This window comes from Lonchura striata, chromosome 1 (genome assembly GCF_050655825.1).
Source record: "Lonchura striata isolate lonStrDom1 chromosome 1, ASM5065582v1, whole genome shotgun sequence".
Taxonomy (NCBI): domain Eukaryota; kingdom Metazoa; phylum Chordata; class Aves; order Passeriformes; family Estrildidae; genus Lonchura; species Lonchura striata.
This window is the reverse complement of record NC_140703.1, coordinates 80,777,303-80,790,210: the sequence shown is the minus strand read 5'-3', so window position 1 is coordinate 80,790,210 and position 12,908 is coordinate 80,777,303. Positions and strand designations below refer to the sequence as shown.

Below are 12,908 nucleotides of genomic sequence, written 5' to 3'. Positions count from 1 at the left end.
AAACTAGTATTGATGGGAACAGAGCTAACATTTACACCATGAGTAAATCTTGTAAGTAAGAAGGCAGCATTTTTACATTTTAATAGTACTTGTAAATATCACTCATCTCACTATCTGCCTTGGTAACCAGTTTCAGTACTCAGGTTATATGTAATGTAGTCATTATACCAATATCAAAGAAAGGACTTTATCTCACCTTGTGCTAATGTTGTGAAAGTTAAGCTGTCTGGTGTAACTTCTGAATCCAGGACCCTTGTCGCTGAAGACAGTGGATGCTTATCCCATCTCATGTAAGGGCTCTGGTATGTTTGGAATAAGTTGCTCTCTTGAGTTGACTCACTCTCTTCCCCCCACTCCTTTGGTAGTTAAATCTAGATGACAAGCATATTCTGCATACCTTACAAGTGGGTAGGGAGATGAGCTTCATGTAAAATCCAAAGGTGTACATTATTAGCAAGCTACAGGGCACCGTGAGCTCAATGTATGAACAACTTATTTTCTTTCCAAAAACAGTTTGACCTATAGATAAGGTCAAACAATAATTGCACTGTAATTCCTACCTTTCAGTTTCAATGTTTCTTGTGGAAACCCAAGTGATACCTTGCAATAGAGAGCCTTTTTTATTCCTAAGCACTGCAGACTCTCAGTTGCCCCATATGCTGCTGTCCATTGTCTTCAGAAACTAATGCTGCTGCCACTGCCTCTTGTTGATACTGATGTTCATGTCACTGTGTCAACATCAATGGCAGAAATAGGAGAATCAGAGCTGTCAGCAGCTCTTTCAAAGTAGACTCAGCAGTGAATGGGCCAGGAGTTCCACACAAGATCAAAGTTTTGCTGCCAGTACTGAGAGGTGTTAGATATGTCAGGGGCAAACAATGCTGTTGTGAGATACTGAGTTTCTCTGATACTGAGAAACACAACCCAAAATTTCCTATGTTATATATAATATGAAATAGCAAAATATGTTCATTACCAAATTTACTAGGTTATTGTGGTACATAATGCCAAATAATTTTGCTTCAGATCACTGAAATTGAAAGGTGATCTGTGGAAGAAGACTTGGCAGTTTTTTTGTGTGAATATGTAACCTGGTATAATAAACATCATAAAATCAGAGAAATCTAAGTGTAAGTGGCCTTTCAAAGCCATCTCATTGAGCCTGCTGCTCAAAGCAGAGCTTTCATCAAAACCTGTTCAAAACCCTGTCCATTTAGTACAAGAATGAAATGTAAACAAATTATGATAATCAAACTGGAGCCATTTACCTAGTACTTCAGTAGATTCTCAGTTGCTAAATTCAGGCTGATGCACTTGTCTCTTGCCTGAGGGCATTCTCATGTTTGGTAACACACTATAAAACTACTTTGATCTTTAATTCCACATTACATTCATATTTAATATCTGCGGTGTGTTTTGTCTATATTTTTGTTCCTGATGTTACCCCAAAGCCAGTTTCACCAATTGCATTTCTGTAATGACTCTTTGTGATTGGTGAGTTGACTACAGCCTTGGAGACCTTGGGCCCTCCCATGCCTGTATGCCTCAATGCTGTTTATGTTTCTGGTTTTGTGGTTTTAACCTAACACACAACTTGTCATCTATTACAAGTGGTGGCAACTTGATATTTATTGGTTTACAAGACTGTAGGTCCCTTTTTGGCCATGAATGTCTGGTATTTTGAAAGTTTTTGATTAATGTGATAATCAAAAAATTGATACAGTTGCATTTTTCTCTTTCTTCCAGGTTCTCAGAGTAGTTCGACTTATAAAGATATCTCCTGCTTTGGAGGATTTTGTGTATAAGATATTTGGACCAGGAAAAAAACTTGGGAGTTTGGTAGTATTTACTGCCAGCCTTTTGATCGTAATGTCAGCAATCAGTTTACAGATGTTTTGCTTTGTGGAAGAACTGGATAGATTTACAACCTTTCCAAGGGCAAGTATAAAAAGGACTGATTACTTATTGCTTGTCACTATTTTCTTATCATGGATATTTTCTTACCATTAATGGTAGTGTTTGTAAATGACTGGCGGTGTTTGGTAAATGATTGGACTGAGTGATCTTGAAGGTCCTTTCCATCCTAATGATTTTGTGATTCTGTTGTGGTTTAACCTGGCCAGTACAGCTAAACATTCCACAGACACTTGTTCAATCCTCCCCCTGCAGTGGGATAGAGGAGAGAATTGAGGGGGGAAAAACGTAAAATTTTTGGGCTGAGATAAAAAAAATTTAGTAGGACAGAAACAGAAGGAGAGACAATAGTGAGAAAAGAATTAGAATATACAAAATCAGTGCCTCACAGTGCCATTGCTCAGTACATGTTCTTCCAGCTTCCAGTCTGCAGCCCATAACCAGCTTTCCCCTAGTTTATATGGTAACCATGATGCCATATGGTATGGGATATTCCTTTGGTCATTTGGGGTCACCTGTCCTGCCCCTCACAACTTCTTGTGCACCCTCAGCTTGTTCACTGGTGGGGTGAGAGGCAGGAAAGCCCATGACACTGTGCAAGCACTGCTCAGCACCAACTAAAACATCAGGGTATTATCAACATCATTCTCATCTTAAACCCTAAATATAGCACTGTGCCAGCTACTAGGAAGAAAATTATTTCTATCCCAGCCCAAACCAGGACAGAGTCTATCATATTTCTTATTACATTAGCAGTCTTCCTTTCCTTCTTAGAAACATGAAGCAGTTTATCTCCATATGTATCAGTTTAAAAAAGGTATTTTCTGGATGTAATAGCCTTCCTGTAGTCCTTCTGTAGTGAAAACCATCTTTCCTTGTGGTAGGTATTCTATTTCTGATGTCAAGGGAACACAGAAATTTTGCCCATGCATTGTGGTGATGACACAACACATCATATGGCTTAACATTACTCTGTCATGTTACAGGAAGAGGATTCATGTCCACAGGCATGAGTATTAGCCTGAGAATTTATATAAAACATATATAAGTTATTATATCTTCATATTAGCAAAGTGGTTGTTCTTGATTTGTACAAGAATGCTTGTTTTACACAGGGCTATAAAACCTGTCTACATTGACAAAATAAGTGTTTGCTTTTTGGGTATAAATAATGGATATTTATGGGCATTATGTTAATTCAGAACAGAACATTGAAAATCAGTGGAAATTGGAGCTAACATGTTTGTTGAAGCACACTGTTCTGAATGAAAATAGTGCAATTTCTGTAATAGCGGATTAGACTGAGTGTACATGGATTGCTTCCAGTGACAATTTATTTGTTTCTGTCATTCCAGTTTGGTTATCCAATGTATCTATTTTAGTGAAAGTGCATTGGATGGAACAATTAAATAACAATGAATAAGGCAGCCTCAAGGGTCATGTATTTAGCAAAGAAAATGCCTAAACAACAATTTGTAATTATCAAGCTGATCTTGGTCTATGGGATCTATGGGAAGCTGGCCATCCAATTTGGGACAAAAAAATGCCTACCCACAGGGAATAGTGTAACACCGTGCTTTCTATTTTGGAAAATATTCTTAGAAAAGCAGCCACTAGGATTAGATATTCAGTATCATTCATTAAATGTGAAGAAAAGAAATAAAATAAAACTTAAGCTTTCCTAATTAAGTCAAGTCTCTAAATCAGGTAATATTACCACCATATTCTATTCTCAATTCTCATGTACAACTTCTGAAGAAAACTTCAGGTTTAAAATCACCATGGAATTTTGGTTTAGAATTATTTTATTATTTATGCAAAATGTCAGTGAAAGTCCTGAAAGAATAATTGTAGTATGGTAAAAATAAGATAGGATTGCAATCAGCTTCACGTTTTAACTAGATAAAGTTATATAAGTACCTGAGAAAGATCCACTTGAAATTAAAAATGGCCAATTTATATCAATACATTAGTAAAATTTTGGACTATTTTGAGCATTTTAATCTGCTTCCATTTAAACTTCAACAAGGGCTTCTAGCATATTGAATTTTAACAGGTATATGTAAATACTAAATACATGTTTTAAGAGTGAGAAAATATTTTCTCAAGCAAATTATACAGTGTTTTGACAAACAGGGCATGTCTTTACTGGTCTTCTAGTTTCTAACCTAAGTACTTGAAAAAGAGAAGAGCTGTTAACAACAATAAAAGAGTTGTTAACAGCAGAGTTAAGAGTAAGAGTATTAACATTCCAGCAATACTGAATTGAAATGTTTTCAATATTTTTCATATGATAGCCAGAAGCATGAGTTCATTAATTTTTTCATGTGTTCATATTCACCTTGTTATATTTGCTCAGAAGTGTAACATTTACAGTATGTGGTTTCTTTTTGTAGTTTTATAGTGAAGCATCTCTTATTAGGTTAAAAGTCAGTGAAAATTTTGTACTCAAAATTGTGATTGGTGGTGTGAAATTGTGGCATTCCTCTGAAGGAGTAGGTTCTTCCTAGCAAAGTCTGGGAGTTCTCAAATTTTCTTCCCTGAAGAAATAACACTGAATCAATTTGCAATAATGCAATTCTAATTATTTTCAAAACATGACTGAAGACATGCTATATAACATATGAGATGATATTAAGTCTGCAATACCAGAATTTGTAAGATAAATTATTAGGAGCTTACCTTCAAAGAAGAGCAAACCTTAAATAGCCAGGATTGTTGCTGTGAGTTTTTTCAGTTAAAAATACAGGGAGGAAAGCATGACAACAAAAATGGTGACACTAAAGGCTAAATTTTGAGTTTCTACATTAAAGTGCTTTCTACATTGAAACAGACAAAACCTAAAATCATTTTGAAACTAAGTGCTTTATAAGAAGGCACAGTATGGGTTTTGGAACAAATAGACCTCCTCCTTTTGCTAATGCCTCTAAATTGCATGTTTTCACATGGTTTCCTGATGAAAATCAATAGGCACAAGCTCACTGTTGCCATAGCTACTAATTTCACCCTTCTTTTGGCTATTACAACTTGCCAAATGGACTGGCTTTCTCTCTAATACTAAGTACAAAAATATAGATATTTGCTTTACTGTTTTTAACCATCTGCTATCTCTTATTTTTGCATGTCTTCTTGGGCTGCACATATTGAGCCATGAGGAAGGACAGGGGTGGCTGGGCCCCCTGAAGAAGGTATAGGTATAAGGCAGTTGCTAAGAAAATTCACAGTATGGAGAACAAAACACATTGTTACTGTCTCTGACTTCCATTCCCTGGTTTGTTTTGAAGTTTGCAGCCATGTGCTGACTGCTCTGTCTCCATTGGCAAAGTTGATAATGCTGCCCTTCTTTTAAATGGGTCAACCCAAGATGAAATCCAGGCCCAAGTGATCACAACAATTCCCCAGTTTTCACAAAACCAAGTGTTTGCTCCTAGCCTTAACCTTGAGAAAAGGTTCTTATGTGAGATATTAATTCAACCTAAGTAACACCCATTAAAAAAGATGAGCAATGCAGTCTTAATTCTCTGATACAGTTAAGATCAGAGTATCACTGACACATTTTTAAAGGATGGCAACTCTTCTTTCAGGGTATTACTGGGCCCTTTTGACTGTGTCAGGAGGAAAACATAAGTTTATGCTGGTAGCAGGATGTTACAGCAATGTCCTTAATCCCATGACCTTAATTTGCAGAAGAAATCCCTATGATTTTAGAACTGCTTCTATGAATTAGGCCAGTGGGATTTGGTCCTTAAAATTTTGTGGACAAGCATCCGTTACAAGACAAGTACATTATAACTGTAAGTAGCAATTTGTGTGGCACCACCCCTGTAACAGCTGGACAAGATGTCAGAAATGGCACTTTGGCTCATCTATTCTACCAAAACTTTGCCAATCTTTCACTATAAATAAAAAGGTAGTTTGACTTCCATCATCAAAACAGCTCATTAAGTAATAGGACATAAATACTCAAAGAAAATAACAATCTTTTCTATAACACAAATTAATTCAGAAAATCACCATTTGCATAAATATCTAAGTCTAGTTTTCACAGATGTTGATTCTGTCAGCTAGTTGCATTTCAAATTAATTTTAAAATAAACAGTGGGAGGTACACCTTTCAGCTAAAAATAACTTGCTCCAAATAAGATTGCTTGGTGCAAAGCACATATTCATTGTGCACTGCCTTATTTACTTAATACTAATGTTTTGAATTATACTGAAATTTAATGGCATAATAAAATGCTTAAATTATATTGAAAGGCCATTTTATAAAACTATATGCATTCCTGACAAACATTTGGATGGAAGATTAGATTTTTTTATATTAAATTAATATCTTCTCCATATTAATCTATTATTAATTGTATTAATGATGAGTCCACAATGTAGTACTGAAGCTATTTCTATAACCTGAGGAATTAAGAAATATAAACTTGAAGAATTAAGTAAAATATATATATTTTTTTTTTTAAGCAGTAAGCTGTGGTAATTAAATGTGATTCAAAAGAAAGGATACTGCACTAGTTCAGTTATCCAGTCCCTCAGGTATTTTTAAAGCCAGCAGTGGGGTGTATTATTTAATGTAGTGCCCACCTTACGCTTCAGCAAGGAGTGCCACACCAATCAGGTACGATGGCCACTGGCTCTGAGTGCAGGCAATCACAGCTGCCTGGTTTATCTTCAGCTTCCTATCACAAAGGGAAGCTGAGACCCGAGAAGCAGTGCTGAGCACTGATGGGGTTTTTGTCTTCTTCACCCTAAAGCACCCCTGGTAGATCTAAAGGGGGCTGAATTTTCTGCTTCTTTCATGCATGCTGAGCTGGCTACAAAAGGCCTTTCCTAGATAAAGATCCCAAATGTTTCTTACTCTCCATGTCTTGCATGAGGAGCAAATTATTTTATAATAAGGAGAAGAGTTAGTACTAAGAGTTTGTATTTTTGTGCAATGTAGAGTCAGTGCACATGGCTAGGAGGGGGCACTCATTTGAAGGGAGAATGTGGCTGCACGTTGGCAATCTGCTGGTTAAGGCCAAAATACTGGCAAAAACATAAAGCATAGGGCACTGTACAAATTTCAGCCCTTGTGCTTGGCCTCTCCAAATATATGGCATACCAAAGACTTTAAACACCCTAAAGAATTTACAGAAAACTAGTTGCCAGCATTTTTTTCTGCTGCTTCTAGTTCATGCTAGCCTTTGTCCTTTGTGTTCAAAAGAAAGCCTGGGACTTTACATTTGGTCAGGATGTTTCTGGTGTAGAAATAAAAGTCTGATGTTTCTGATGTTTAACTTCTCTCTGAACATGTGTGATTTCTCATTTGGATGCCTTGGTCTGCTCCATGTTCATCTCAGCTTCACTTCTTGCAATTGTGTCTTGTAGGTTTAAGTATCTCTGAAAATTTGATTAGTGTGAGTTAATTCTGAAAAGCAACTGTAAAAATAATACTCAACTTCTTGGTCTTAACCTAGCAGGGTGTCTGTGCTTCTGTCTGCTTCAGAGTGCCACAGAACGCAGAAGCAATAAGAAATCAAGTTGGACTTTGATGAGGGGCTTTTTTGTGTGAATCATCAGGCAAATGACTTATAAAACACTCAGAAGCTAAATGTTTGTGAACTCTGTAATAGAGTAAAAACTCATAGTTCTTCCTCTGACTATGACCTGGAGGCAACAAGATTCACTTTCTGCATGTTAAGATATGTAGTATTTAAACCAACAGAGGAGAAAAAGCCTTAGTGCTAGGATCCTTATCAGTGGTCAGTGAAAGAATGGACATGCAGTATCAGTGGTCTTCTGATACTGCTTTGTGTCTTCTGTAACTTCTTTTCTGGTTCCAGTGAAATTTCTCCAAGGCAATCCCCAGGTACAGATGTGGAAATTGTCCTCTCACACTGAGAAGGCAGAGTCCAGAAAGGACTCCAGAAAGGCAGAGTCTTTTATGCAGTGCCTGCATAACAAGATGTACTGGATTAGCTTGTCTCTGCCTTACCCAGCCCTGCTACCCCATCTCAGTATGCTTTGTAACTGCAGGCCCTCCTGTCAAATTTTAAGAACATAGCCCTTGATATACATTTGCTTTCATTATACGAGTCATGCCACATCCTGCTTCATATAGTTTGAACCAGCTTCTTGTCACCAAATATTAATGATTGTTAGCCATGGGGACATTACACAGGGGCAAAACCAAGTGTTGTGTGCATGCACATGGACAGTCTTCTCTAGAGTAAATCTGCTTTTACTGCAGGTGAGAAGTCACAATCTGGAGTGGTCTCCCCTAAGGGTGGGGATATAACCTTAATGGTTTGGTTTAGAAGAACTATTGGAAGAAACATCTTAGAGAAATCAGTGTTTTGTTTGAAAAACTCTATAAATTTGATAAAGAGCCCAAGCAAAGTATTTGCCTGTGGTTTATAATAATAATATAAATTTGAGGTCTCCCACACAGTTATTTTTGCCAGCATCTTTAAAAATTAATTAGAACCATTTAATTGTTTCCCAAGCACATTAGTTTGTATAGCTATGTGTTTTCAGCTTTTCCAGCACAGGTTTTGGCTTAGGGTAAATTGCAGTGAAGGGCTGCCTGGATACTGTTTTCTCACAGGTTTGACAAGAAGAATCCTTTTCTCTTTGTGCCATTGCATTAATGTATTAATCTGCTGCTGCTGGGCACACTGAGCACAGGTGTAATACATCCTTGTAACTGTGTTAACATTTTGAATTCTAGGAATCCTGTTAGCTGTAAGCTGCATTGTTGTTTCCAGTTTCTAACACTTTTTTTGTTTTGCATAAACTTCAGCTTTGATCCTTACTGTCTGGAAAGAGAATGCTTTCAATGTCAGGCAAAAGCAAAAGAAACTTGTGCAATAGTTTGGCCTCATTGAGACAGTCAAGATATTTCACTTTGATACTATACTCAAACTTCTTTTTCTTAGGCAGTGTGCATTCCTCAATGTCTGTGTAGGATGTACATCTTGTAGTTACACATTGTTCATGTTGATTTCAATTCTTGTTGGTGCTGTAGGCTCCAGCTGACGTTTCAAAGGTGTCTGGCTTCTAGGCTTATCTGATTTAATATTTTCCTATCACTAAATAAATCAATTGTTTGAACCATGCCCATTACTTCCTCTGCTTTTGACACGTGCACCTGGTCTCAAGGAATTTGAAAATGTTGCAGGAATAGTTCCACAAAAAATGCTATCCACAAAATATAGAGGAAAAGTCTGACTGGCTGAATCAAGTGCAGGTGCAGAGACCTTGCCAAGTGTTGGTTAGTCTCATCTGTGGAGTGCCTCAGATGCTTCTGCTATTAAGATAACATAATTTATGGTCACATTTAATTATAGCACTTTATTATAGATAAATTTAGAGAGAGGAAACATGGAAGAAAGAACATAATCAAAAAATTACAATACAGTATAATATTCAAAACAATAATCTATGATGCTTAGAATATTTATCCTATTTTTTAGCCATGAAGGAAACCAAAAGGTTCTTTGTATATGCTAATGAAGCTAGGGTTGTGTTAAAAATTGAAGATTACAGTTCTGACAAAGATCAAGCTATTTATTTCTCCTTTAGCCTTCTACTTGGCTTTAAAAGTTAAACACATTTGATAAGGTTTAAAAAGCTAACCAAAACAGGTGTGCACCTCTGTTAAATCAGTTTTAGAAATGTGTCAATAAAACCATATCAGTATAATTTGTTAATATGTTTGCAACTCTATTTCTTGCAGGCATTCATGTCAATGTTTCAGATTCTCACACAGGAAGGGTGGGTCGATGTTATGGATCAGACACTGAATGCTGTAGGACATATGTGGGCACCAGTGGTTGCTATTTATTTTATACTATATCATCTTTTTGCTACTCTGGTAAGTTTTCAGTCGCAAATGTGTTGTGCTTCATTTAATTTTGAACTACTCTCATAGATCTTGTATTACTTATTGTTTTCAACTAGTTAAAAATAATTGTGATGCTCATTTTTAGCATAGGAAGATTTTAGTTTGCGGATGTGGTAGAATAAATTTACCCTTCAGCCTTGTGACATGAGGTGGTGGCCTTTGTTCTGGTGTGACGTGTTGTTCTTCTTAGATCCAAGTCACACTGCCAGGCTAACAATATAATTGTTATCTGCCTTGTACCTTCACAGCTCTAATGATTTCAGAATTAAGTGATTATTTATTTGTCATGTAGAAGTGGTCTCCTCAGCTTTCATTGCATTCTCTTTGCAACAGCAATTAAAGTGAGAAGTGTAAAACCTTACAATATAAACCCTTAACTAGTCATCCCTACTGTCCTGTTGCCTGATACAAAATCAGTGCATGGAAAATATATGTTATAGTATATTAAGCAATAAATTATGAGAACTAATACAGCAGTTCCTGCATGCAAACAGAAATGTGGATTATATAAAAACCAAAAATCAACCTTTTTTTCTGTATATATTTCAAACATGATTATTACATTCTTTCATAGAGAAAATGTGAAGGAAAACTCTCTTTGATTATCATGTATCAATAAGGGCTTGTTGCTCTATTTTAATACTAACACAGAGAAAATACCACAATCAGGAAAATAACCATTTTATGCCCCCTTAATTCACTCCTACTATTGCTCATTTTTTATTTTCCATTCACTGCAGGTTTTGATGCACATAGTCTTATTTTCACTTTGTCATTCAATTTTCTTTCTTTGCTTACATGTCTACTTACATAAGGTACTAACTGCATTTCTACAATCTCTGCCAGCTTCCATTTACTTTTTTTACTTTACACTATATCCCATTTCACTTCTAAAGACTGAATAGTTGGACTACAGTTGTGGGTGCAATGGATTCCTTCATATGGATTCAAAACTTGACTATTTTATAAATGGCAATAAAGTGCATTTCCTGCTCTTAGAGCTGCTTAATCACATCAAAGTATAAGCCAAACAAATGTATATATCAGAAGATATATAGGACATGTAATTTTCTCACGGAAAATACAATTTTTCATGCTGGAGTGATTTTTTAAACTCCTTGGAAATTGAAGTTATAATTGTGGTGTGGTTTTGGTCATAGATTTGAAAGCATTTACTGGTAAGAGAATCTTATTGATGTTTTTTTGATTCTTCAAGAGTGCTTTGTAATCATAATTCATTTTTACTTCTCAGATGATTATTAAGCAAGTCCGTAAATGAAAATTGTGTCAAGTGACCTCTTTGCTAAATTTTCATATCTTAATTGAGAAATAATTTAGATGTAAGAGCAATTTTAGTATTCTGTTTTATGTTCCTTATTTTGAAAGAATCATCTGGGACTTCTCTATTTGTTTACTGAAAGCACTGATTTTGCTAGGAGGGAAGTCACTTTTCTGTACACCATCCTCAGTCCTTTTGCAGGGAATTTGCATTTAAATACACAGTCCTTGCTTTGCTCCATAAGGGTACACTTTTGTTCTCATTCACCTATGCAAATTCTACATGAATGAAGAAACTCTGCAAAGACAACTTTGCAGAATTATCTGAGCTTATGAAATTTTGGGTTCAATTCTAAGATCTTCCTTAAACTTCAGAAGGGAAACTATGTAGGACAGACTTGTCTATAGGCAAAAGAAATTTAAAACAAAATAACATGGAACTGGTAAAGGAGTATGAAAATGGTTGGGCTGCTACTAAAACCAAAAAGAAGCATTCTAAGAATAAACAGCCGTCAGAGAATAATAAGAGCAAAGTCAAATGAAGAAATTACTTTCACCAACCAGAAAAAGGGGGACAATTAGAATTGAGAATGATAATTGCAGGCATTTGGCATAGCAGACTGTAGAGACTTGGAAAGAAATTAATAGGTTTCACATAAGAAGGCAAAGAAAAACTGAAGCTCAAAAAAGACTCACTCTCTTGGAAACAAGGACTGTAATTAGTTGAGATGGTGGCAGAGGAAGTTAAACAAATAACAAGTTTGCATTTAAGTTTTTTTTTGTGGTGCATTTTCTTTGGTTTTTGTTGGAAAAAAGCAAAAAGGGAGTTAATGAAAGTCTTGCCATAATATATGTCAGTGCATGAATCAGCAAGATGGTAAGGGCTGATAGATTTAATGAGTACTGTTCTTCTTTGTGGCATGGAAGTACACTTCCTTAACTGCTATGCTTTGAGCAGCATGTATTGAGTATCATAGAATGAACAGGTTATCTAAAGAAGCAAAACACCATATTGTAAAATCTTAACAAATTTATAGCAAAATTCTTCATTAGCAACTAGGGATTGAAGTAGTTTTCATAAATGCTTGTTGGTCAAAAGGAATGACAAAAGTCAGAGGGTCCACAATCAGAAAGTTCCATTTCACATGTTAGCCAAATGTTTGCCCCTGACCTACTGTGGCAGTGGGTTTTGGATAATGGAGTAAGGTGAAAGGGAAAAGAGACATTAAAGAGGTATACATGAATTAAAGACAGAGAGACAGAAAAAGACAGCAAAAGAGATCAATAGTGCTGCTTCCATTATTCATCCAGCTGGGGGGACACTGAGCCTGGTTTCAGCAGCCCCAGTCTAGCTCATGGGATGTCCAGGATCCTGGGGGTGCCTATCCAGCAAGTAAGAGTTGATCTGTCTGTGTCGGTATGGCCACTGGGATGTTCAGGGTACTGGAGGGTGCTGCCTGGGCTTAGGGAGGAGCCTTTTTATGGACAAGTTTCTCTCTTTCTATGCTAATTAATTATCATGCATAGTCTGTTCTTTCAGGACTTTCTGGAAATGGGTTAGAGGGCTCTGGGGGTCTTTGGTGGTGTCAATTCCACCCTACAGTCCATGCCTATGCCATGCCTATGTCCATGCCAACTCAATCTTGTGCTTGCACTGTACTGTGTCATATTTTAGCTGGTGGAAAAATGCTGCCCTATCTCTGCCTCAAACCTGTTCTCCATCAAACCTTGTTCTTACTCATGGCATTTTAATACCTATAGTTCTTGGTTATTACCAATGATTTTTGCCTGTCATTACTAGTAGTCCTTGGCTGGCTCCACA

General features: G+C 36.5%; 1 protein-coding gene across 9 annotated transcripts in view; it reads left to right on the top strand.

Moving 5' to 3' along the window:
• NALCN (sodium leak channel, non-selective) overlaps positions 1 to 12,908 on the top strand; it is a 231,909-nt gene that overhangs the window by 130,129 nt on the left and 88,872 nt on the right. For all 9 annotated transcript variants that reach the window (XR_014949395.1, XM_085556997.1, XM_085556986.1 and 6 more), the window contains 2 exons: positions 1,747 to 1,938; positions 9,641 to 9,778. Coding sequence is in view for 8 of the 9 variants with exons in the window: in XM_085556997.1 (XP_085413123.1) it covers positions 1,747 to 1,938; positions 9,641 to 9,778 (330 nt within the window). In the remaining variant the exon portion in view is untranslated. The remainder of the gene's footprint in view (positions 1 to 1,746; positions 1,939 to 9,640; positions 9,779 to 12,908) is intronic.